This window comes from Podarcis bocagei, assembly GCF_964188305.1.
Source record: "Podarcis bocagei genome assembly, chromosome: 4".
Classification (NCBI taxonomy): Eukaryota; Metazoa; Chordata; class Lepidosauria; order Squamata; family Lacertidae; genus Podarcis; species Podarcis bocagei.
In genome coordinates this window covers 55432304-55459321 of record NC_138128.1, presented here as the reverse complement: position 1 = coordinate 55459321, position 27018 = coordinate 55432304, and the positions used below count along the sequence as shown (strand labels likewise).

Genomic DNA, 27018 nt, shown 5'->3' with positions numbered 1-27018 from the left:
GTCCGTGCGCGGGGCGCGTCACGTGACGCGCTCCATTTCCGGCCTCGCTTTGCTGCCTGGCTGGGCGCTCCTTGGGGCTCGTTGCCGTGTGAGGAGAAGCCGTCGCCATCATGCCGGTCTACTTCCAGCGGCCCGAGAACGCCCTAAAGCGGGCGAACGGTGAGTGCGGAGCTCGGGGGCCGCTCGCCAGCGGGGCCGGGGGAGGGCCCGCCTCCGCGCCCCGCCCGCGCCCCCATTATGCTTAGTAATGGAGGCCGAGGCCTAGGCTCCCGCCACACTTGGGAGGCCCAGGCACCCGCCACGCTGACCGCAGCACGGCCTCGCCCTCCTCCCCGCGCTCTCCGTCTAGTCGGCCCCGTCAGGCACGCAGCCGAGGTGGAAGGAGGGGTGGCGGTGAAAGGGACGGGCCGCCCTATTCGCTCTTTAGACACGAGGCCTCTCCGCTCCTCGTGGCGGCTCTCTCGACTCACTTCCTCCCGTTTGAGCCCAGGCTTCCGCGCGAGGGGGTGTGAGCGGGGAGAGGGATGCGGCTGGTTTTTCCTCCCCCTCTTTCGTCAGTAAATAAAACACATTTTTAAAGAGTGCCTCTCTGGGCAGCGCTTGTCTTCAATGGCTGTCGCGTTATACCTGTTCACAGTTGATTATCCCACCCCCCGAATCAATAAACAAAGGGCGGCTTTTATCTCGCGGGGGCATCTTTGGGTTTCGAAATCTCTCTCGCCCTTAAAACTCGCACCTTCCCTACGTTTCGTTAGAAATTATGGCCTACACCAGAATCCTGGGTTAGCTCAGTTTCCCAGAGGCGTCGATGACAAATCTAGCCACAGCGCTGCAGGAAAAGGGCGCTCATTCTCTACCTTCCCCCTCCCCCGTTCCCCATTTTTTTTAACCATTAAATTAATATCGTTCATTTTGAGACCCCCATAGCAGGGGTGCCCAAACTTTTTTCAAAGAGGGCCAGATCTGATGAAGTGAACATGCGTGAGGGGAAACCAAAGTTGTTGACCTTTTTTAGGATTGAATTTGTTGAGCTTTAGGGCTTTACCCCAGGATTAAATTGACCAGGTGGGCCAGATTAGGGCCCTCAAATGGACTTTGGACATGCCTACCCCAGAGCCTGCACTGCCTGGTATGATGTGAAAGTAAATATTTGGTCTTTCTCAGAGTTCACATCACATCTGATGACACAGAACTAAGCATATGGAACAAAGGTTACAATTTGGACGAGAATTTTGACCTGTTTTTGCTTTCCAGTGTAACTTGGAAAGTCTACTGTTAAGCAGCTGCAGTAAACAAAGAGCCATTATTTAAAGGAGTTACTTATTGTAGTTACTTTTATTTGTAACACCGTGAAATATCATTGTGAAAACTTAAGACAATTGAACAAGATGGAATTTCATAATAGATTATAAAGTTTTTAAGCAATATTCTGGAAGTTTGTTGTTACTGTTCTTGATACATCTCATTCCTCCCCTCATCCTTTTCTTTGTCTTTTATGTAGTGCACTGAAAATTCCAGTAACACAGCTCACTGTATTCATATGTAGGGCAGCAAACACACCCACTTTAAAAGCTAATTTAATAACCAAAATGCTGGTAAGAACCAGTTTTAAATAGTAGGGCTGCCTGTTACAGTAGACTCAAGCCAAATATGTGTAAGCATATTATAATTTAATTAAAGCAGGTTATATGTACCTAATAAATACAAGTAAAGTTTGATAAAAACCATTACTGTCAAATGGAATTAAGTCTTGAAATTTCAGTTAAGTTAAGTTTTTTAAAAAAGTTTTTTTTTAATCATTAACATGCATATTACCATTATGTGAATTATTCAAATCTTCTTACTTGATTTTTCCATTTCCTGCATTCAGGCCATTCAGATTTAACACCAAATTATGGTTTTATTTCTAATGCCTGTCTTGCACACTTACTCCCCTCACACACTTCACTCAGTAAATGCCTAATCCTTGTTTGTGGCAAACTAGGGTTTGTTGCTATGTGCAAACAATAATTTGTCTGTTGGAGAAAAGTAAAAATGATGGTTTGCTGTGGACAAGGATAGGAAGTTACTAATCATGGCATGCAAATTAAGTGGGAATGTACAATGGTGGTTCTTGTAATATCTAACCATGGGGTTTGCTGTCATGTTGGAACACATACTTCATCTATCATCTGGCAATTACTTAAAAATATTGATAGAATACATATTTTTTAAAAGCTTCATTGTATTGGATTCTATATGTTGCTAGCATATGAATAGTGAATTCAAGAGTAATTGGCCAGGATCTTAACATTGACATTGTTTTGGGATTCATAATTTTTATTGGTTTTTTTAGAGCCAAGAATCTCTCAAACAAGAAACTTGAAAATTTATTAATTTCAAAAGTCAAAATGTGATTTAAATAATTTAAAAATCTATTGATTGAAATCAGGTTTCTTACGTTGAAAATAATACATTTCTTTAACAAACATACCATATTTACTGGTATTTATAGCAATAAATAGTCATTTGCCACTAAAGAGGGATTTTATACAACCAAAGAGCATAATTCAGAAGCTTTGGCTTTGGCCATACAGCCCACATGCCTTTTGTGCTGCAAATTTATTTTGGCTTGGAGAGGAGTCAGATTTCTGTTTGTCTGTAAACATACAAGAATAGTAAGCAAGATTGTGTACTGGCTGTACTTGCACTTCATGATAACCCAGGTTTTTTGGGCTCACTGTGTTCTACTGAGAATAAACAGCATGTTGGTGCATCCTGCTCAGTTGCTTCCACCTTGCCTCCCTAGTGCAAGTGCAAGTCTTGGCTTTGTGTTACATACAAACCCAGGGATCATGGTTTGTTTCTCCATTGCAAGCCATGATTGCCAGCCATCGTGAACCAATGGTTTGTTGTTGCTTCCTGATTGTGTGTGTGTGTGTGTGTGTGTGTGTATATCTATCTATCTATCTATCATCTATCTATCCCTGGTTATCCCTGTAATACAAAGCCAAGGTTTCCTTGTTTGTTTAGCCATTTACAGCCAGGGAAGAGTGCAGCAGGAGCAATCAGGCAGCAGGCACCAGCTCATTGTTCATTCTCTGTTAACCATGATAAACCAGAATGTCATTTAGCAGATTGGGGTTGACTTTTAATTCCACATGCATGGCATCAGACTGTAATAAGTATTTGTAACTTGCCATAAGCAAGGTATGGTAGTTCTTGGAGTGTCCTCGTGAGATGGAACACAAGTGTTCATCCATTTTAGTTTGTAGAGTCATAGCTATTCATATTTGAAACTGAAGATATTGCAGAACTCCTATAGCTGAAGGACAGAAATGACAACAGTTTGTAACTACAAATTGTATCACTTCTCTCGTTATTCTAGAACACACAACAATGCTTACTAAAGGTTTAGCCAATCTGTTGCAACCTTTCCTTTTAAAGTGAAACAGTTTTACAAAGAACTGTTGCCACTTTACCATATTTCTGTTTTTCTTCCCTAGAGACTTAAATAGCTAGTTGAAATGGCTGACTCAAATCGTTTATAGTATTAGTTTCCTGAAATCCTTTGACAATTTGTGGGCAAGTTCACAAAAGCTGGTGGTCCACAAAAATGTTTACTAGTATGCTGATGCACATTTTTTAAAAAAGTAATTTTTGGCTATCAGTATTCTGCAAAGTTAGTCTAAAATTAGACTGCTCCCCCTATTTTACAGTTGTTGCTCAATCTGATTCCCTGGAGGTGGAAATGGCTCTTTATAGCAACTTTCCTCTGTTCCACTCTGAAGCAATATATTTATTAAAATGAAAGTACCTTATTGCAGTTTGTATTAAGAGTCATAATTTATTTTTCTCAGAATTTCTTGAGGTTGGGAAGAAGCAACCTGCTCTTGATGTTCTCTATGATGTTATGAAAAGTAAAAAACACCGAACATGGCAAAAGATCCACGAACCGATTATGCTGAAGTACTTGGAGCTCTGTGTGGACCTCCGAAAGAGCCACCTGGCTAAAGAAGGCCTATATCAGTACAAGAATATCTGCCAACAGGTAAAGGCTCTGAAAAGTGTTATCATATTAATAGTATGTCGTTAAAAACAAGCATTATAATAAAGTATATATTTCTAGATGTTTTAGAAAAATGTACTTGATGGTTCTGTACTATAAATGTGACTTTATAAAAGCTTGATAGGATTAGAGATAAGGAGCATATATCACCAATAGAACACTTTTGAATGAATTGTAACTGCAGAAGTCAATTGTTCTCAGATGCATTGCTACACTTCATTATACTGTCATAGTTTTATATTTATATCTATATATATTCTTATATAAATAACTTCACCTCATGTCTAAGCAAAGTTATTTATAGCCATGCTAATTCTGATACAGGTGAACATCAAATCCTTGGAGGATGTAGTTCGGGCTTACTTAAAATTAGCAGAAGAAAAAACTGAATCTGCTAAAGAAGAGTCTCAGCAGATGGTGCTAGATATTGAAGACTTAGATAATATTCAGACTCCAGAGAGGTAGGTAACAGTGCTATGATACTTTTTGTATGAAGCTTAATTTTGTATTATGCATACATATTGAAAAACACTGATGAACTAATTTATGATTTTGGATGCAAGCTGAGTTCTTTTGGCAGACTTATGTCTGACTCAGTCAAATCAACTTTCACCTTGATGTGGAAGACTAAAACAAGAATTACATTCCCGTGACTTTGAAAGATGCTTTCAAAGAATGCTGTTGTTGTGTCATTAGAATTTCATTGTGCTGCCAGATATGCATCTTGGCAAGTGAGAGGACGTGATAAAAAGATTGTGTAGAATAACATATTCCTTTTGTTTCTTAATTCTAGTGTTCTCCTAAGTGCTGTGAGTGGGGAAGACACTCAAGATCGTACTGATCGGTTACTTTTGACTCCCTGGGTTAAATTTCTATGGGAATCCTACAGGCAGTGTTTGGACCTTCTCAGAAACAATTCTAGAGTGGAGCGGCTTTATCATGATATTGCGCAACAAGGTAAAATCTGTTTTTTGGGTGTGTGTGTTTTTTTGTAAAACCTATTCAGTCACTTTTAAAAGTGCTGGAATCTCTTATTGATTGCCTACTTCCAGCAGGTGCAGGGGTGAGCATTTTGTTCTTTAAAAAGAAAATTAGAAATTTTTGGTTAAAATATTTTTTATAGTAACGATTCAACTATTACCTGACTTTTTATTAAGGACAGTAAAAAACATCTTTTAAAAGATAAGAAAACAAAGTGTAAATTTGAGTGTTAGAAAATATTGTCAGTTTGAACTGCTGGTCTGGTTAGTGCAGTCAACCTATGTCTTGCCAGGGCTGCATGAAACGGGGTCCCAGAGAGGTGTTTGCTTTGCTGTTCCCTGGTCTTTTTACCTCTGTGCCATTCTGAACAAAATTAAGGTTTGATTTAGTGTCTGCACCTAGCTCATGGTTAAGTGGTTAGTGAGTAGAGAGCTTAACCATGAGCTCAGATTTGAATAGCATGCTAATCCAAACCTGCATGGTTCAATGTAGTGAGGAGTAAAAATGACTGGTGAGGAGCAAAGCGGCCGCAAGTTAATCTCCAGTAGCTCACATTTGCACATGGTCCCAGTAAGCCATACTTCAGTTTATTCTGTTGTGTGAACAGGGCCAAACTGACTTTTTAACTGCTTCCAAATGCCATAATTTTATCTTGCAGCTTTCAGGTTCTGTTTGCAATATACTCGTAAAGCTGAGTTTCGCAAACTCTGTGACAATTTGAGAATGCATTTGGGTCAGATCCAGCGTCATCACAATCAGAGTACGGCTATCAATCTCAATAACCCAGAGAGTCAGTCAATGCATTTGGAAACCAGGCTTGTACAGTTGGACAGTGCTATAAGCATGGAACTGTGGCAGGTATGTAATTACACAGTTATTGAGGTACTGACAGTCTCTCTTTCTGTTGCCAAATTCTTTTAAGCTTTACCTTCTGTTTTGTGCTTTAAGGGATCTGGTAATTTAGAGAGTTATACATAAATAACTTAACACAAATTTATTTATTAATAAAGTTTTCTGGTAAAAGTGTGCTTAGGCTCAGAACTTGGGATAATGAGCATACCAGGACTGGGGAACTGTTTCTGGTCAGTGGACCAGATTTTAATCTCCCCTGCAAGCCAAATTTGACAGGTATCTGAAGCCTGTCAGTCACCAGGCATCATAGTGACATCAGGTGCCTGGTTGATGAGACTTCAAAGCACAGTTGGGTATTTTAAGCAGCCCTTTGTAAAAAAAACCACAAAACCCTGTGCTGCTGTTTACAAAGGTCAATCAAAGAGCCCCCATCCTGTTCCTTTGAAACTAAACAAAATGGAGGTTTTAAGGAGCAGTGCAAGGATATGTACAAATGGTGATCAAACAGCTCCCATAATATTGCTTCAAAGCTTTACAGACAGAGGGCTTGAGTGCAGTGCTGAGAGGGGGAAGGCTCAATTGAACAGAAACTATTTCAAGCTCCCAGTTGTTCCTTTGAAGCCTACCGTTACCTGATCCACAATTGATATAATATGGGTGGGCGTAGCTTCCCCAAGATGTCCTGGCAGGCAATGCTTGGTTTGTGGGCTGGAAGTTCCCCACTTAGATCTATCTATCTATCTATCTATCTATCTATCTATCTATCTATCTATCTATCTAACATGTATTTATTAATATGCCACTATTCCGGCGGACCTCACAAGCTAGGCCTGTTACTTTACATTGTATGTGGTTTTTATATATCCCTCCCCTCCAACTTGTTTGACATACAGTTGTAGTGTAACATGATTTTTTTTAAATAAAAAAAACTCCTTTCAGGAAGCCTTCAAAGCTGTGGAAGACATACATGGATTATTCTCCTTGTCCAAGAAACCACCAAAGCCCCAGCTGATGGCAAACTATTATCACAAAGTTTCTACTGTCTTCTGGAAATCAGGAAATGCGCTCTTTCATGCATCCACACTTCACCGTCTTTATCATCTCTCAAGGGAAATGCGAAAGAACCTCACGCAGGAGGAGATGCAGAGGTAGGAAAACTTTTGTTTGTGGGTGCATTTTTAAACTTAGAAATAGCATCAATAGTGTATTGCAAATGGTTGGAAGCTGGATTTAAAGCTTGTCAGTTAGGCCATTTTATGTCAGTATGGCATCTAGAATGGAGGCTAATGCAGTTCAACTGCTTAAATCTTCTGTCTATAGGATGTCAACGAGAGTCCTTTTGGCCACACTGTCTATTCCTATAACACCTGAACGAACTGACATTGCTCGTCTTCTAGACATGGATGGCATCATTGTTGAAAAGCAACGGCGATTGGCAACTCTGTTGGGCCTCCAGGCCCCACCGACACGAATTTCTCTCATTAATGATATGGTAAGCAACATTTCACAAAACATTTCTATGTAGTTTGCATCCTTGATTAAAAGGAACTTTAGTAAAACTTCAGAATGATGTGAATAGTAAACAGTGTGATTGAAAATTAAAAGTTTCATTTGTTACCTACTTTCTCCCTCCATTCCCAGTCTAGCTGCAGACTACAGCAGCAACTGGAACTCTTTAGTGCTGTCCATCTACAGTGGGGCATATTTCATGACTCTGGCCTTGCTTCTCCATAAGATGTGTAAATGTGACATTCTAGGTGTTTCAGCATTTGGAGATGTATGCCCCGTCACATTAATTGCACATGAAGAGTATGTTTCTTATCTATCACATTTTTTGATTATTTTTTTGAAAATTTTATTTTAGCTAATCCTTGAGATGAAGCAATAGGTGTTACAGCTTGTTTGATATTTCCCGTTAAAAACATTTATAATGTCTTATAGGTGAGATTTAATGTTGTACAACATGTTGTCCCAGAAGTAAAGGAACTTTATAACTGGCTTGAAGTAGATTTTCATCCACTGAAGTTATGTGGCCGTGTATGCAAGGTAAGTCCTGAAATTTTATTCAGAAGTATGTAATTTCTGTGTAGTTGACAAAATCCACACAAATGTTGATATATAGTAGATGTATGGTATTTTTAAAGTGCTTTTTTGTCCAGGTTATTTTATGTCACTATTAATAGCATTCCAATCTGTTTCTAGAATTTCTAACTGCATGAGAATGCTGCTTGAATTTCCATTCATATAAATACTACACATTTAAAAGCAAAACCTGGTCATGCAAATGGAAAGTGCCCTTTTGCAAGAGTAGGTTCCTAGTTTGTATTTTAAGTGACTAATGGATGCTTCTGATTTGAAATGTCATTGTACAGCGAGAAAACAGCATTAACTGTTGCTTGCAGTGTATTACTGTACATGTTTACAGGGAAGTAAATCCCACAGTATTCAAGGGGACTTTTTGCCTAATACGTGTGTGCTTAAGGTTGTAGGCTTAGCTGACATATATGTAATTCTCCAGAGTTGTACAGGGTGAAGCACGTTTCATTGTCTTTCTCTTACTATTTATAAGAACAAAGATATTTCTGATGTGCTAGATAATAGGTGAAGGTAAATTAGCAGTGTGGCACACATTGCCACCACTGTCAGTCACCTTCAAACACAACTTAATACACATTGTGTTAGAAACACTTTAGTGATTGAACTAAGTAATGATTTTGTGGCCTTAAAACAGGAGGAGGTATATTGGGTTAGAGAATATATTGGGTTGAAAATGTTTAAGGACTTGCCTTGATTTTCGCTCCCTGTGTATTCCTGAGTATACCCTCCTGTGTTCATGTTGAGCCCAAAAGTCCCTAGTTTTTGGCTTTAGGCATTCCCATTATCTTGCTAATTGGAAAAATATACCTCTTAATATTGGAGAAGATTAGCATGTTTCTGACATGTTATGGAAGCTCTTTAAAGTGCACTTTGCTATGCAGAATTGGCTGAGCTAACAGACAAACTATGAGAGAAGGACAAAAAGGACTTCAAATGAGTCTGGGAACTATTTACAGTTTATTTGGACTGGATTCACTGACAGGATTTGAATAAACTCACAACTTCATTGGAGTAACAGATATTTTAAAGAAATGATAAGGGATTTTATTTTTCTGTAGGAAAAGCAGGATACGATAAATAAAACTAAATAACTCAGCAGAAGGGGAGTTGAGGGAAGTCCAGAGGAGGGGAGGGAGAATAATTGTAAATAACATGATGAATGAGATTTGTATCAATAATTGTTATAAAATTCAATAAATATTAAAAAATAAAATAAAGTGCACTACTGTGAAAAATTGGAAGGTTGATACAATTTAGTGAGGAAAAGGTATTGTCTGAACCAGCCATGCTATTTTACAATCTCTAAATAATTCTGTACAGGTGTTGAACTGGGTAAGAGACCAATCTGAGAAGGAACCAGAACTGCAACTGTATATCCCCCATCTTCAAAATAACACCATACTCAGGCTGCTTCAGCAGGTATGATTGCAAAACAAGAATCTTCAAAGTGGAATGTGCAGTTGGAGTGAATGTTGCAGAATTCCTAAATCCATCAAGATTCACTCAACTGCACAAGTGAGGAGCTTGGTTGTGACTTAGGGTATTCTTAATGTCATATTTTTATAAGTTTTGTTGAGCAATATGGGTGGGGCACCTAAGGAGCCCCACCCACAGTAGCCCTGCTCAAGAACTTCTATTTGGTCAATGATTTTTTCCACCCCTCTCTTCACCCTACACATTCTCCACGCTCCCTGAAACCGACTTGAGGTGATGATGGTGAGGAGAACCACTAGATCAGCATGCAGAGAGAGGAGAGGAGAGGAAAGGATGATTGTAATGTTTCTGCAGATGGTATATTCATCAGAGTGCATTGTTGAATTCTACCCTATAAGTTGTGTGTTTTACTGTTTTGTTGTAATGCAAACTATCCTGGTATGACTGGCAGGTTAGTGTTTCTTTTAAATAGAATGTTTTGTTCCTATGTGTCTCTTAAGGATCACTTAGTGAAAGATATAAGGGGCATCCTTAATTTAGTTGCAGCTGTATGTAGTAGATATTGGACGTGTTCCTTGATTGAACTCTGAAATCTCTTAAATTAAACCTTATATTTGTCAGTTGCCTTTGACTCAGAGCTTATCTGTATCATAAGGAACATGGTTCTCATACGCTGTCTTCTGCAATGTCTTCAAGTTCTGTCCATCTGATTAAAGCTTATCATATAGGGAATGTATTACACTTGTAATTCTTGTTCAATTAAGGAGACATTACTAATGTGACACATAACCATGTGGTCTGCTGTAACTTGACAAGAAGGTGTAGTTACCAAAGAGTGGTGTTGGTGCCATGCCATTTTGAATAATGTATGAAACAGCACCAAAGAACCACATGCAGCAAACTACTTTTTTTTCATATGCCCTATGGCCCTGCTCATTCAAGTGAGCATGTGTAGGGGGTGGGATTATTTCAATGTAGAGAACCCCCACTTCCAGTTATATTGTTTGTATAGTCATTACCAATGCACAAATACGCACAGGCTTTGTATACGTGGCCTCCTAATGGTGTTTACTATTAGTACACATGTGTGTAAAGACTACACAGGTGACTGAATATAAGTTGGGGCTGGGCTTATTGCTTGACTTCTTCTGCATGATGGCTGCCTGGATTAGGCTTCTGATGCTTAACAGAAAACACAGACAATGTTGCTGTGCTCTGAACAAGCTACATGAGACAGAAACATTGCCTGAGTTACAGAGGTACAAGGCGTGGGTGATGGATCTACCTAGTTAAATAATAAATTCTTAACACGAGGGATTTTTAGTGCTTGATGTTTCAGTTTTTCAAATGCACATGTCATTGACCTGTTTCCTTTACAGTGGTAAGCAGTGTTATTTCTGATGTGCTAAAGGAACAGTTGAAGGCTAATTAGCAGCTTTACTCCATTGAGAGACTGCTGCCAGTCTCCTTCACACATAGTTGCTGCTTGGGAGAGTGAGTAATTCCTTTGAATAAACGCTTGACAGAAAATGTGAAGTGTTTCTTAAATGTGAATGATTATTCACTATTGTTGACGGTTAAGCTGTTGACTTAAGTTAATTGAGCTCTTAAAAATGCTTGTACAATATTAGGATGAATAATTGGAAAGAGTTGAATATTCATGTGTTACGCAGGTGGCCCAAATTTATCAAAGCATCGAATTTTCTCGCCTGACTACTCTGGTTCCTTTTGTTGATGCTTTCCAACTGGAACGTGCAATAGTAGATGCTGCCAGACACTGTGATTTGCAAGTAAGTGCAGTAGCGAAAACATCAAATGTTTATACACATTTCTGTATTTAGATAAATCTGATTAAAGCTTGTTTAGTCAAACATAACAGTCACTTTTGTCTTTTGAATTCCAAAAAAATGAGTTTCAGCACATTCTTCAGTGGTGGGGTAACCCACTCTAGAATAACCTCTGGCCGGTGAAGAGAATGAACTTTTTCACAAGAAGTCCGACCAAATTTCCTTCACCTGTGCAACCTTGAATGGTTGGAGTGAGCAAAGATTGAGCCATACAGCAGGCTTTCCCGACTTCTCTGTACAGCTTGGTAGTAGTCCAGCGCTCCTGACTCCTGGAACAGCATTCCCAGAACAGTGCAGAACAGAAAAGTCCAAAGAATTAGGCGGGGCTGCCATATGCAAGTGAAAGTGCTTGGCTTCTCAAGCAAGACTTCTCTGATTCCCAGTCAATATGTTTTCTTGTAAAATGGTTGACTTTTAGAATTCAAAAGCTACCTTTCTGGAAATATAGTTAGAAACTGCAACAGTTACAGAGCAGTTACAGCTGGTGTGTCTGTGGAAACAAAGACAAAGGAACTGAAGCTTCTAAAGCCCTGCCAGGTTTAGGCAGAAGGAAGGGTAGAAGGAATGTCCCTCCCCCCTTTCTGACTTTCTCTCTTTTATGATTTATGGAAATAAACTAAACTAGCTCCAGGGCTGACATAGTTTGTCCCTGTTCTATGGTTTTATTGGGGAAACACAATGTGTTTATGTAAGGGGCACAGGGGTTTCTATGGTGACAGGGCAGGGCCTTTCAAAATCTGATCTCCCTCTCCGAAGGCAGACATCTCTTTCTGCCATTGGAGAGGAAGATTTGAAAAATCCTATAGACCCTGGGACACCATTAGTTTAGATGCATCAGTTAAATCATGGTTCTAATCATGTAGCATTGTTTCTAGTTGAAGTACTTGGAGCTTGCCAACTGCAGTTTTTATATCTTAGGAGAGGTATTCCCTCTGTGTGTAAAATAATTAAGGATTCTGCCTCTTAGAAAATGCTTGCTTAGCTGCATGTGTACGTAATCTAATAACATATTTTTTAGATTTTCTTTCATCATATCATATGCACATTTAATTGATTACTGAACTAAATCATATGATAATTTAGCTAAGATTTCTTTAATCAAGAAGTAATTTCAGTTTTTAAGTTTATCATTTGATTTGAGTACAGCTCAGAAGTCTGTTGTATCTCAATGTTAAATAGCAGTAATATAAGAAAAAGAGCTGGTAAGACAAAATTTATAAACAGCTGTGAGAAACTATCCTAAACATGCCCTTAATAATGAATTTCTGAATTACTCCATCGTAGGTTCGCATTGATCATACCACTCGAACACTGAGTTTTGGGTCAGATTTGAACTATTGCACCCGGGAAGATGCACCTCTTGGCCCTCAGCTGCAGAACATGCCATCTGAGCAGATCAGGAGCCAGTTGACAGCTATGTCATCTGCCCTTGCAAAGGCTCTTGAAGTGATTAAGCCACCTCACATATTGGTAAGTTGTAAGCTTTTGATACATCTTTATAAGAATACTGATGCTTTATGGGAAACTTGGTATGCTCAGTCATGGTTTGAATATTTCTTCTCTTCCCTCCCCCCTGTTGCCTGTGTTCAAGGCACATGTCACTGCTGATGCACACTGCTTTCAGCCCTGGAAGAGTGCAGGGTGGGTTTACACTCTTGGTGCCTCGGAACACACACACACACCGTGTCCATGGGGTGTTGCCTGTACTTACATGCATTACTTAAAAATATTTAGTGCTGGCATATTTATTCAAATACATGTTTTTGAAGAATCTGTTCTGAGATGCCAATGGGGGAAAAACACAAAAGAACCTGCATTAATAATTCTGCAGAATTCAGCAGTGCTTTACTGTCCCATTTGTATTTTGTATTTAAACGAGTTTTTGTTGTTCTGCCTTTAACCATTATGCAGCTAGAGAAGGAAGAGCAGCACCAGCTGGCTGTTACAGCTTATTTAAAAAATTCAAGGAAAGAACATCAGCGTATCCTTGCTCGCCGTCAGACTATTGAGGAAAGAAAGGAACGTCTTGAGAGCTTGAACATTCAGCGTGAAAAAGAAGAGTTGGAGCAGCGTGAAGCGGAACTCCAAAAGGTTCGCAAAGCCGAAGAGGAGAGATTGCGTCAGGAGGCGAAAGAGCGGGAAAAGGAGCGCATTCTGCAGGAACATGAGCAAATTAAAAAGAAAACTGTTCGTGAACGTTTGGAGCAGATCAAGAAAACTGAGCTGGGAGCCAAGGCCTTCAAAGATATTGATATTGAAGTAAGAAGCTTGTTGTTTCCCCCTGACAACTTTTTTATTGTAACCACTAGTGACCATTCATGAATGGGAAGTTTATATTGTAGAAAATATTGTATATTGAGTTAGACTTTTAGCCCATTTCTACATTCTTCAGAAAGACAGAAACCCCATTTGAATACCCTACCAGTAACATCTCCCACTTCCCTCGACTAGGTTTCCTAACCTTAATCAAACAATTTGATTACAAATAATGTAGTCTATTTCTGAATCGTAAAGGTAAAGGGACCCCTGACCATTAGGTCCAGTCGTGATTGACTCTGGGGTTGCGGTGCTCATCTCGCTTCATTGGCCGAGGGAGCTGGTGTACAGCTTCCGGGTCATGTGGGCAGCATGACGAAGCCGCTTCTGGCGAACCAGTCAGCACATGGTAACGCCGTTTACCTTCCCGCCAGAGCGGTACCTATTTATCTACTTGCACTTTGACATGCTTTCGGACTGCTAGGGTGGCAGGAGCAGGGACTGAGCAACGGGAGCTCACCCCATCATGGGGATTTGAACTGCCAACCTTCTGATTGGCAAGTCCTAGGCTCTGTGGTTTAACCCACAGCGCCACCCACGTCCCTTATATCTGAACATTAGAATATTTTAATAAAATGGATTAAAGGACTAAAAATAAAATAAAATCGTAGATAATTTATCAAATGGGGAAGCTGCATTAAAATTAAAAACAAGAATGTGTGTTTTTCTCAGAAATGGCAGTTTGATTTTTATTCTTTAACATCTAATGTCTTGACTATAGGATCTTGAAGAATTGGATCCAGACTTCATTATGGCAAAACAAGTTGAACAGCTGGAGAAAGAAAAGAAGGAATTGCAAGAGCGTCTGAAAAATCAGGAGAAAAAGGTATAAGAAAAAGATGTATGGTGGAGAAACAGCATTTATTGATGACGTGTGTGTATGTTCCTTTTATGCTTAAACCTGAACAATCACATTTCTTTAGATTGACCATTTTGAAAGGGCAAAACGCTTGGAAGAAATCCCACTGATTAAGAGTGCATATGAAGAGCAAAGAGTCAGAGACATGGAGCTTTGGGAACAGCAAGAAGAAGAAAGGGTGAGGTTTCTGAGAGTACTCTGGTGTGACGTAGTTACTTAATATTTTTTCTCTGTTAGTTTCTAGAAATTAACTTCTCAGCTGATTATATAATTTATGCAGTAGTAGACAGTGTTTTAGAAATCTTTGTCGCATGAGTGATGAAGAATGAATGATGTTTGGATATATTGCAATTAAAGAATCTCAGTCTGTGCTAGAACTCCAATTTTGCCATAAAAGAATGCAAATAAATTGTGTAGCTACACCAAGTTCTAGTGTAAATCATTAGAATGCTTTGCAGCTTGCAATTGTGTAATAGTTAGAATCTATTTGAGAACAATGAAAGACATCATTTTAACTGTAATAAAAGTGATCATGGGGTTTATATAGGCTTTGTACCCAAGCTCTTTTTCAGTATACCATTGCTTAACAATAATAGGCCTACTGGGGTTTTCCTTTAACTGGTCTGCTAAATTTTATTGGCATCTAGACAGTTAGAAAAAAAAGAGGCATGTGGTGCCCATAAATTCACAAAAGACATTTGAAACAAATTGTATGCATCACTCTACTACTGATTTGGTTTTGTGTATGTCACAGATCTCAACTATGCAGTTGGAACGTGAGAAAGCCCTTGAACATAAGAACAGGATGTCCAGGATGTTGGAGGACAGTGATTTCTTTGTAACTAGGCTCAAAGAAGCGAGAAGATCAGTGTATGAGGTAAATCTGATTTTTGTGTTCTGACACATATGAGATTACTCCTGATCAGAACTTTATAGAAAATGGAGTGAGGGATGGCACTGGTATCCTCTCTCCTTTGTCATTTTAGCATGTTAGTGCCTGTGCCTGTTTTGATAGGAGAGGCAACGAGATTACACTTCGCATCAGCAGAGAGGTGTCCTTTCTGATAAAATAATCTTATATAAAAAGCTTTATGTGTATCTTCCTCTTTGTTTATTTCATTTGTATCCTCCCCTTCCTCCAAAGACATCGGAGAATTCTCCCATTTTATAAGTTGTTTTTAAACTTCTCAAAACAGTTGTTTTACATCTCTGCTCTTAATGTGGATTCCAGAACTGTTTAGAATCAGAGTTGGAAGGAACCCAAGGGTTATCTAGTCCACCCCCTGCAATGCAGGGATCTCAGCTGAAGCATCTATGACAGATGGCCATCCAACCTCTACTTAAAACCTTCAAGGAAAGAGAGTCCACAACCTCCCAAGGGAAACTGTTCCACTGTCAAACAGCTCTTACTGTCAGAAAGTTTTAACATATGTTTAGTCTAAATCTCCTTTCTTGTAAGTTAAAGCCATTGGTTTGAGTCCTACCTTCCAGAGCAGGAGAAAACAAGCTTGTTCCATCTTCCATGTGACAGCCCTTTAAATATTTGAAGATGGCTATCATATCTCCTCTTAGTCTCTTTTCCGGGTTAACTATACACTGTTGACTCATGTTAAGCTTGTGGTCCTCCAGGACCCCTAGATCCTTTTCACATGTGCTGTTAGTAAGCCAGGTGTCCCCCATCCTATATTTGTGCATCTGGTTCTTCCTCCCTAAGTGCAGAGCCTTACATTTGTTCCTATTGAAATTCATTTTGTTAGCTTGTGCCCAGTTAGTCCAATCTGTTAAGGTCATTTTGAATTTTGATTCTGTCTTCGGTATTATCTACCCTTCCCAGTTTCATGTCATGTACAGATTTGATGAGCATCCTTTCAATTCCTTCATCCAAGTTGTTTAGAAAGATGTTGAGCAATGGGCCTAAGAGTTGAGTTTATGTATAGCTGCCAAGCTATAATTAGTCATTAACACATGTGAACACCAGATAGTTGGAGTTCATGTTTGAGCATTCATCCTGTAGGTTGCCTGTAACATGTCTGGAGTTCAATGTATTAATATGTATTTTAGGAAAAACTTAAACAGTTCCAAGAAAGATTAGCAGAGGAAAGGCATAAACGCTTAGAGGAACGCAAAAGGCAGCGCAAAGAGGAAAGACGCATTGCTTATTATCAGGAGAAAGAGGAAGAAGAACAAAGATTGCAAGAAGAGAAGATGCTTAAAGGTAAACACTAAATAAAAGGCTATTGCTGAAAAAACACCCTTGATCTTTGCTGTGTTTCCAGCAGTATTTATTTTACTTATCTATATATAGATGTGCCATGGTTGCCATTAATTGAATTTGAATTTCATTACTTGTAAAAATAATAATGGGTAATATTCAGTGTTGTCCGTCCACTGGTAGACTAGACATTGTTTGTGGAATAGATTCCCTCTACTAGGCCCACCCAATATGATCTGGAGAGTTTGGAGACGGCATGGGGGGCTGTGGGACAGGAAAGAAAAATGAATTCCCATCATACGACCAGAAGTCTGCTTGCACAACATTGGCCCATTAAATTTTAAGCAGACATGAAATGCTGTGCAAACAAAATTGGTAAATGAGAGGACATATGATAGACATTTCAAATATAGGATGGAAAGTCACTCTATCTGCATTAATATTTTGGGCAGAACAAGAAGAAAAAGAACGTGCAGAACGTGAAAAACGTGAGGAAGAAATGCGTGAATATCAGGAACGCGTCAAAAAACTAGAAGAGGTAGAGAGAAAGAAACGCCAAAGAGAACTGGAGATTGAAGAAAGGGAACGTCGTCGAGAAGAAGAGAGGAGGAATCTTGAAGATCCGCTTTCAAGGAAGGTAAATTCTATTTCTGATAAACTGACATTTCTAAGCAGAATCCAGTGTTGCATCAGCAGAAGTCCTGTGCAAACAACAGGACTTCACTTCTCTCTTTTCCCCTCTGCAGACCACCACAAGTCTGCAAAATCATCTGTGGAGAGTCCCTCAATCCTTTGAAGTATATTTTGAAATGTGGAGGCCTGCTGGGTGGGGGGAGGACAGGAAGGTGAAGTCTGTTGCATGAGGAGAGTTTTGTTCTGCTTCTGTACAGATAGCATTGGATACAACCCTCCAAATTCCTCTGCTCTTAAATAGAGAATAATTTACGTCAATAAAAAGTATATGTGAAAGAACTCTTCAAATTCAAGAATTCATATTTAAGGGGGAAGCTTTCAACGTACTGCTTTTGAGTGGACTTCAGTTTTGTGCCTTGGTGCTATGGAAGAGAAAGTGATTCCACCTTCTTGCAGCTTTCTATGGCACCTTCCAGCATGTTCTGGAGGGTCCCCTGACTCACTGCAGCTGAATTCAGCAAGTGCTGGGAGGCTACCAGGGTTGGGGGGTGTATCCGAAAAAACCGGTCCCCTTTTCTTTTAGCAGATGCACAAGGGCACCAATAAATTAACTGTCAACTGGCCTTTTAGTATCTCTATGATCAAATGATGACTATGAAATACCGTATTTTTCGCACCATTGGACGCACTTTTTTCCTCCTAAAAAGGAAGGGGAAATGTCTGTGCGTCTTATGGAGCGAATGTGTGGTCCCTGGAGCCAAATCGCTGCTGCCCTGCGCTGCTGGGCTGCTCTTCGGGGATGGGGGGAGGAGCCACGCGGCTCTGCCGGCAGCCTCTGCTTTCCCCTGAAGCCCCGACAAAGTTTGCAAGCAGCGGGAAGGCTGTGCGCCTTTGCCCCGCGCTCCTGGGGTGCTCTTTGGGGGTGGGGGGGGGAAGCCACACTGCTCTGCCTACAGCCTTTGCTTTCCCCTGAAGCCCCGGCAAGGTTTGCAAGCAGCGGGAAGGCTGTGTGTTCCTGGGCTGCTCTTTGGGGGGGGGGGAAGGAGCCACACCTCTCTGCCTACAGCCTTTGCTTTCCCCTGAAAACCCGGCAAGGTTTGCAAGCAGAGGGAAGGCTGTGTGTTCCTGGGCTGCTCTTTGGGGGTGGGGGGGGAAGGAGCCACACCTCTCTGCCTACAGCCTTTGCTTTCCCCTGAAAACCCGGCAAGGTTTGCAAGCAGAGGGAAGGCTGTGTGTTCCTGGGCTGCTTGTGGGGGTGGGGGGGAGGAGCAGCAAATTGCTGTCTCTCAGTGCCTCCTAATTCAACTGCAAAGGATTGCCTAACTGGATTCTGAGCTCCATTTGAAGTTTAAAAATATTAAGTTTGGGGATTTCTTCAAGTAGCAGTTTTGCAGAAATAGTCATAGATACATGCAAAGCATCTCCACAAACCAGTAATAGTGAGCTCAGCTAAAACTGAGCAGGCATCTGGCTCAGGAACAGTTTAAATTGCACAACTATAACCTGACATCCTGTGTGTTTGTGTGTGGACCATGTTCCTCGCAGCTAATCTTTCTTGCTGAAAAGAGGCACTGATATTCCACTCCAAATCTATAATTCATTAAAAAAATTCTTACAAATACAGTCCACCTATACCAAACCAAAAACATTGTGTTCTCTTGTTATTGAATGGAAGCTATTTATTTGCCCTCTTTTCCTCCTCAGTTCTTTGCTGAGTCACCCCATTTTGAATCTTCCTTTCAAAACAACCATGCCTGTTTTGAGAAAACTTCAGAGATTTAGGAACTGGAGCACAATCATTTGATCTCTTTGTTGTTCCTCCATTCTCCAAGCACTTCTCATTTGCACAGCCCTGGTTTCTCTCCCTGACTATTAATATTCTTGATTAATAACAGTAAAATGCTCAAATTTTAATTTTTGTGACTGCTGCCAATACTGACTTCCCAGTGATAATGAAAACAGCTACATTATAATGGAATGTCTGTCCTTTTTCCAATCTCTTCATACCGTGGCTTGCTTTAAAGCAGCAAAGTGGACAGGAGCCACCCACTTTGCTGTTTTAAATAGTTTAGTACAACATTTGAGTCAGATTTTTTTTTCTTATTTTCCTGCTCTAAAAACTTGGTGCGTCTTTTGGTCAGGTGCGTCCTATGGAGCGAAAAATACGGTAATGTAGTATGAAGTTGATCAGGAGGGGGAAGAAGGATCAGGATCTGTTGGTTGGTGCTTGAGTAGTTTGCAATAGATCGAGTTTTTGACCGCTGTTTGTCTTAACAATAGCAGCAGCTTAAAAGTTTATTTTACCTAAATTAGCTGGCTGAGAAAGAATGCCCAAGGATGTGGTGGAAAACAGGAGTGGATTCTTGTATGAAGAGATTCCCAAGCTTTCTTCTGTTACTTATCAAAAAAATCCTGGGATAAGCATGTGCTCAGAGACAGTCTATTCCTTAAATCTTTTTGTATGTCTGCCCAGTTGAGCCACTATTTTGCACCAGTCTCTAGTTGGCGGAACTTGTGGTATTACAGTCATCCTCGTGTTGTGTTTGCTTCAGGTCGAGTGTTTTCAGGTCCCACGGCGACCCGGAAGTACCAGAAAGGGTTACTTCCGGGTTTCACTGCTCACGTATGCGCAGACGCTCAAAATGACACCACGTGCATGCGCAGAAGCAGCAAATCACGACCCGCGCAGACTCGGGTTGCGTTCTGCTCAGGTTGCAAACGGGGCTCCGGAACGGATCCCGTTCACAACCAGAGGTACTACTGTAGTAAAAAAAAACAAAGTAGAAGAGCCTGCATGCTTGAAATCTTCCCACTGCTCAACTACAAAGAGTGTTTCCAGAGCTGTAGCATGTTGGTTTGTTGCATCAAAGTGAACTCTGGTCTACAAAAGCTCATGTCATAATCAATTCATTAGCCTTTATGGTGCCCCAGGAGTCTTCATTGTTTTTGTCTTAAGTATTGCTTTATGTTAATATTATCTTCGGCTCAATCATTGCTAATCTTTTCAGTGGGTAAACTTTGCACCAGAAAATACATGCATTTTGAAATTTTATAATGGTGAAAATGTGTGTATTAATTTGGATAATCTGCAGCCCTAGTAATTTCTCATTCTTACTCTATTCGTAATTTTTCCAGTGGAGTATTAGAGGTGATCCTCAGTTTACATATTGTAGTTGTCATGTCTGAAGGGTCCATTTGTATGTGAAATTTGGGATCTATTCCTTTTCTCCTGCTTTTTAGGAGTAGGAAAAATGACAGAAGACGTTGCTGCCTTTTTTGAATGGATTGACTATTGTTTCCAGTTCACTTCTGTCATTTCTTCCTCTGCCATATTTTATTCTAATTTGAACTGTCATCGCCTTAGCTGTTCATTTGCTATGCTCTACAAAACATAGTGGTGGTTTCTCTTGTGGCTACATTTTGCATTTGTATGCCATTTCTCAAATTAGTATTCAGTACTGAACATGTCACTCGGACATATGTGAATAATTCTTATTAATAACTGAGCAATTTGTTTGGGTCATGTTGGGACAATTTTACTACCTATTCCCCATCCCTTTTGTTGAGTTGTAACTAATAGTTCAGGTCCAGTATAATGCAGTACTTTGCACTTGTCCATGCTGAATATCCATCCATATATTTATCACATGAGGTCTCATTAAATTTGTAATGCCACAGAATTCAATATATACTTTTGTTTTTAATAACTAGTCAAAAAACAAGTTTCACTGACAGATTAGTTCATAGGTTCTCAGTTCGTTATTCCAAGTCAAAATAACGTCATGCCTATACTATTCTATTGAAATAAAAGCATGTGATATATACAAAACCACATTGGTTGGGTTATTAGTAACGGTACTTTTTATTTTTGATTTAAATGTAGGACTCTCGTTGGAGTGATCGAGAACCTGGTGAAAGCACCTGGAGAAGAAGTGCTGAGCCAGACTCAGAATGGAGGCGACCAGCACCACCAGAAAGGTATTTATTGGAATAATGCTTAAAGTGTCTACAACTTGTTAATGTTTCCTTTGTGATCCTGATGTCCTCTGCAAAGGTGAGTATTGTTGTAGACTGCGTACAAATAAAATGGGTTGTATCCAACTAAATCATTGCATGCACAGAATGCAATAAAATTGCATTAGAATAGCAAAATTACTTAATTGTTTATTTTGACAATTTATACACAGTTTAATGCAATAGTCTCTAAGGAGTGTACAAGGTTGATTTAATAAAGATAACTATCTGTTAAAAGGATAAAATCAGAATTCTAGAATAAAGTCTTCAGTACATGCTGGACATTCAACAGGCAGAGGGCCAATCTGAACTTAACTGGACGGGAGTTCTATAAAATTGGGTCCACAGTATTGAATGTACATCTCCTGGTGGATGCAAGTTGTGTGTCTAAGCCATGAGGGGATACTAACAGTGACTCATCTGAAGACCTCAGGGATTAGGCAGTCCCTAAATATCCTTGATCCAAGTTGTTAAGGGCTTTGCAAATTAATATAAGAACCCTGTATTACATTGAGAAAGCAACCAGCCATTTAAATGAGAACCTTAGGTGTGCAGTTTTTCACCCCAAGTGAAGATTTGGCCTCTTAAGCTTTCTCCAATTCATTTGGTTATCAAACAGAATTTATAAGTTCAATGACGTATACTAATTTCTTATGTTTCCTAGCATACATAGACTTTTGGCTAAAAGTTTGTAAGTTCCCGGCTAAAGTTGGAAGAGAGCACCTGAAATACAGTTGGATAGGCAGCAGCAAGGAAAGAAAAAATATTTGTACATCTTTTACATTGATCAGAACTCTAACAGAATTGTCTATTTTTTAATATTTCAGCAACATCCATGCATCCTGACATTTCCTTTGAAACATTTCAACAGTGGGCAATCCCCAATGAAGTAGTTTTGTTAGTGCAAGGACTTCCTATCCCTGTACCTCCCAACAGCGCCCTCCCCCAAATGGTGGGTTGACAAGAAACCCAGAACAGATGTAGGGTGCACAGGGGAAGAAGAGGGAGGGGAAGTCCTGTTGCGCAGCCAGAAGTACTTGTGCTAACAGAACTACTTTGCTGGATAAAGCTCTCTTTTTATAATTATCCATCCCTTGTGACACCATTGTTCTTTAGTATTTTGTTACATGTGATATTTTATTTATCCTCACCACTCCAAAATGTCAAGCTGACTACTCACAGGTTGTATGTTATTTCCTACATGGAACAGATTTCTTTATGGGAAATAACATGTGATGTGGTGTAATTAGTACTACTGTGTAGGAGTAAATATACCAAATGGCTTTCCAGACAACTGAAAACAAAACTTTTATATTCAAAATGCACGATTTTTCTATTTGAACAGAGAGTGGCGGCGTGGAGACGCACGTGAGGATGAAAAACCTTTACGAAGAGATGATTTGCCTCGGCGTGGTATCTCAGCAGACAGAGTAGACTCTCCTCGTGAAGCACTAGAAGACAAAGTGCCGAAGCAGGATGCTGATGAAGACAAAGGTCCTAAGAAAGTTCTGGATGATGACAGAATAAGTTGGCGCTCAGCAGAAGACAAGGGCCCCATGCGTGGCTTAGATGATGACAGGGGCCCCAGGCGCGGGCTGGATGACGACAGGGGCCCCAGGCGCGGGCTTGATGATGACAGGGGCCCCAGGCGTGGGCTGGATGACGACAGGGGCCCCAGGCGTGGTCTGGATGATGACAGGGGCCCCAGGCGTGGGCTGGATGACGACAGGGCCCCCAGGCGTGGCTTAGATGACGATAGGGGCCCCAGGCGTGGGCTGGATGATGACAGGCCAAGTTGGCGCAACACAGATGATGACAGGGGCCCCAGGCGTGGTCTGGATGATGACAGGGGACCCAGGCGTGGTCTGGATGAAGACAGGGGCCCCAGGCGTGGTCTGGATGATGACAGGGGCCCCAGGCGGGGTCTGGATGATGACAGGGGCCCCAGGCGGGGTTTGGATGATGACAGAGGCCCTAGGCGGGGTTTGGATGATGACAGACCAAGTTGGAGAGCTGCAGATGAAGATAGGCCTCCCCGGCGTGGGCTGGATGATGACAGAATGTCAAGGCGTGATGAAGATAGGGGACCATGGCGTAACACAGATGAAGATAGAATTTCAAGGCGTGATGATGATCGTGGACCTAGACGTGCTGGTGATGATGACAGAGGTCCTAGACGTGGAGATGATTCTAGGCGTGGAGAGGATTCCAGAACTGGACCTTGGAGACCATATGGGAAACCAGGTAAACATACAAATTGGAGCCATTCATTTTGTGTTCTGAGAATAGCTAGCATACATTCTGTTTTAAGTTTGCACAGAAAACACTTTTGTATTCTGAGATGACTGCAGCAAACTGAAAAGTACCTCATAATGTTTCTATTGAACATTGTCTGAAAAGTAATGACGGTAATATAAGAATCTAAAGGGTTACATATTTGCAAGTCAAAAGCCAACAAGTGCCAAAAGGGCGTAGAAATTATATCCATTTGTTTGCATTTCTTTTACATTGTTGCCACTGCAGTGTAAAAAAATTGATTCCTTTGCTGATTAATTGAAGGTATCCCAAAGTGCAGTTCTTGTACTTTGATTGCTAGATGCATTTAAACAAATGACTAAAAATGTAGATGATCTAATAGGTAACACTGGTTCCAGAATTAGTTGGGTGCAAGTGTACTGGATAATTACAAGGAAAAAACCACATTCTCTTTTCCTTATTCAAGGAAATCATAATAAAGCACATGTAAACATGAAACAAGTTATTCCACATTGTATTCCATTTATGCCAGATGTGTTCCCATCTCAGATATCCATAATAGAATGGGATTTTGCATGTGGAAACCTCTGTTGTGGTGTGGAATCATAAGAAATAGAATACAAACTTCTTGCATGCATGCAGGCATGAATCTTTATTTGTCTCAGCTATCAGCCATAGCAATAAAACAACAATATACAAGGAATAGAAATAAAAAGTCAATTATATAAAATGCATGAATGGAAGCTCCACATTCTTACAGTATTGAGATTAGTACACCCAAGTTCAGATATTTCGCTGTCAATAGGTGGTTGGAGAGAACGAGAAAAGGCTCGTGAAGATAGTTGGGGCCCTCCACGAGATTCCAGACCTTCAGAAGATAATGAATGGGATAAAGATCGTGATGAGAATGAGAAGGACCGTGAACCTGACAAGGACCGTGACTTTGATCGGGAAGATCGTTTCAGGCGTCCTAGGTTTGATTTCATTACTTTTAAATTGTGTGTAGCTTGGGTTTCTCCTCCCCAAACCTTATGAACTGGGGTAAGGCCCCACCACAAAAATCTTTGGGATATTGGGCATCACAGTTTGGGGCACTTGAACAATTTTGAAGTGGTAGTAAGTAGCCAAAAGCAGGGCTGTTGTTTTTTGTTAATTTGATGAGTTTTATGTCACCAAAATGTGCACTTGAGTGCTATGAGCATTAGCTGGAGAATAGTTTGCAATGTTTTTACCCACAAATGTTTAGAAATGCTTGTTTCTTGGAAAAAATGATTTTGAATAGTGCTTTTTTTAAAAAAAAAGTTTGTTTTGTTCCAGTAACAGTTTGCATAGGAGTAGCTTCTGGGTCGTATGGTTGATTTTAATTCATTCCCTGGAATGTGAAGTTAAATGCTTTTTCTTATTACTAAAATATATTTTTATAACTAAAGAGATGACGCTGGCTGGAGAAGAGGACCAGCTGAGGAAACCTCTAGCTGGAGAGAGTCAGGCCGCCGTGATGAATGGGACAGAGGTGGCCGTGATTCTAGAGATGACCGGGGTGGCCGTGATCTTCGAGATCGGCGTGTTGAAGACAGGGAAAGGAGAGGGCCAGGGCCCCTTCCCAGAACAGATCGGGAAGAAGGTAGACTTGTTTTCTGTAGTTGGGTACCCTAAATACAGCTCCCTTTCAGGAAAACACAAAGGAAGCACACTTACGGTATATGTCATTGCATAATTGTGCAAATAGGGTCACAGTTGAGAACACTTGACTATATTTTTTAAAAGAAATGAAATTTGATGGTGTAGCAAGATATGATTTAAACAGGTAAATACAAAAGCCGTATCACTTCTAAAATGTTTTTTTTGTACTTGAAAGACTTGCAAAGTATTTGCCCCTTAGCTTTGAACATTGTTGGTTACAATAAGTATTTTTTTTTCTATTCTGGGTCTTCAAATCCATAGCTTATCAGTTAATCAGACCACCTATAAATCATGTTAACTTCTCATTCCAAAGCTATGTGGAAAGATTCATACAAGATCCCTCCCCCTTTTCTTTTTTTAAAAAGTTCTATTTTTGGACATTCTCATCACAAGTTTATGGGTGTCTCTTGCGAATTGCTATAAAGCTGTTTTGGATGGCCTGGATTCCAATGTCATGAAACGTTTTCTCGGAATTTGATGATAGTAAAACTTAGTGAAGGAAGCATAGCCATAATACTGTCTTTCCCCCATTTAGTGAGCTCATGGAGACGTGGTGATGACAAAAAGGAGGAGCATGAAGAACGGGAAATTGTTCGGAGACCACCTGCTGCTGCTCCTGCTGCTCCAGCGCCCTCTGTGTCAAAAGAACGAGAAAAAGATGGTGAGAAAGAGAAGGGGGCCTGGAGAACAGAAAAAGACCGGGACTCCCTTCGACGCACTAAACTTGAAGCTGATGAAGATGGGTGGACCACTGTGCGACGTTAAGTTCAAAACCTAAACATGGTTTTTATGTTGGTGTTTAGCATTGATTGGTAACAAATTATAATATTGGTGCTTTAACACTCTGAATTGGAATTCTTTAACAAAATTTTCTAGGTAATGTGAAAGCATGAAACTCTTACACGTGTGATAACTGATCATGCACAGAACTTGCAACTAAAAGTCAGAAATTGAATACTGGTTACCTGAAATTTCAAATGTTGTATATGTCACAGATCACTTGGTGGTAAGAAATAAAAAATATGAACCCAGTAGGTATCTTTGAGTGGCATGTATATCTCAATCAAAAAGAAATCAATTTTTATTTTAAGTAGTTCTTCACCTGGAAAATCAGTATGGTCTGCAAAGTGTACATTTAAAACAACATTTCTAGTTACATGAAGTGATGGCTTTGTAAGACTACTGCCTAAAATAGATATAAGCAAACACTTTCTATTTGGGTATTTTGATGGCAAGAGGTGTTTTTTTCTGATGGTATTATACAAAGTCAGTATGTTTTGAGTTGCATACGATAAATGTTATGGACCTTTAACCACACTGGGGTTTTTTTGGGTAGATTTTTCTTGAATGCATATACTTATCAAGCCATTTTGCAGTCTTTGTTCTCACAATGAATGCCAGCACAGCAGTCTCAAAACAACAAATAAGGCTTTTAAAATGAAAGCGTTTGAGAACAATCATACTGCTGAAGTTTCCGACCCTTGGCATATAGACTTTGCTTTTTCTGTTCATGGATAATTCATGCCTTTTGAAGCATTTATATATAGTATCCTATTTCAAGTATGTGGTCTGGAGGAACTGCTCACTCTTCCCTTCCTTCCTTCCTTCCCAATTTCTTGTCTTCTGGGTAAGTGCTTTACCTTAAACCAAGTGCTTTGTAGTATGGGCTGGGTTGACTTCAATTTTGAGGGCAAAGTAGTAATGTTTATGATTGTTTTTAATTGAAGCCAACACAGAACTTGCTACTATGTGTTAACTTCAGTGATAAATAAACTTAACAAAATAA

General features: G+C 40.1%; 1 protein-coding gene across 1 annotated transcript; it reads left to right on the top strand.

The window, feature by feature from the left end:
• Nucleotides 1–27018, top strand: EIF3A (eukaryotic translation initiation factor 3 subunit A). The gene is made up of 22 exons (XM_081192830.1): nt 1–159; nt 3840–4030; nt 4373–4509; nt 4842–5005; nt 5688–5887; nt 6821–7029; nt 7202–7373; nt 7823–7927; nt 9299–9397; nt 11086–11202; nt 12544–12729; nt 13171–13518; nt 14297–14401; nt 14499–14612; nt 15189–15311; nt 16496–16649; nt 17099–17283; nt 21163–21257; nt 22639–23537; nt 24355–24523; nt 24980–25173; nt 25768–27018. The coding sequence occupies exons 1-22, from the start codon at nt 111–113 to the stop codon at nt 25995–25997; spliced, it is 4245 nt and encodes a 1414-aa protein (XP_081048956.1). The 5' UTR covers nt 1–110; the 3' UTR covers nt 25998–27018.

What these genes read in the sequence shown, in the direction of transcription:
- EIF3A (XM_081192830.1), top strand. Translation starts at nt 111, where the DNA reads ATGCCGGTCTACTTCCAGCGGCCCGAGAACGCCCTAAAGCGGGCGAAC. An exon ending in TAAGCATGGAACTGTGGCAG is followed by an intron (nt 5,888 to 6,820) that starts GTATGTAATTAC and finishes AACTCCTTTCAG; the next exon opens with GAAGCCTTCAAAGCTGTGGA. An exon ending in CAGAACAGATCGGGAAGAAG is followed by an intron (nt 25,174 to 25,767) that starts GTAGACTTGTTT and finishes TCCCCCATTTAG; the next exon opens with TGAGCTCATGGAGACGTGGT.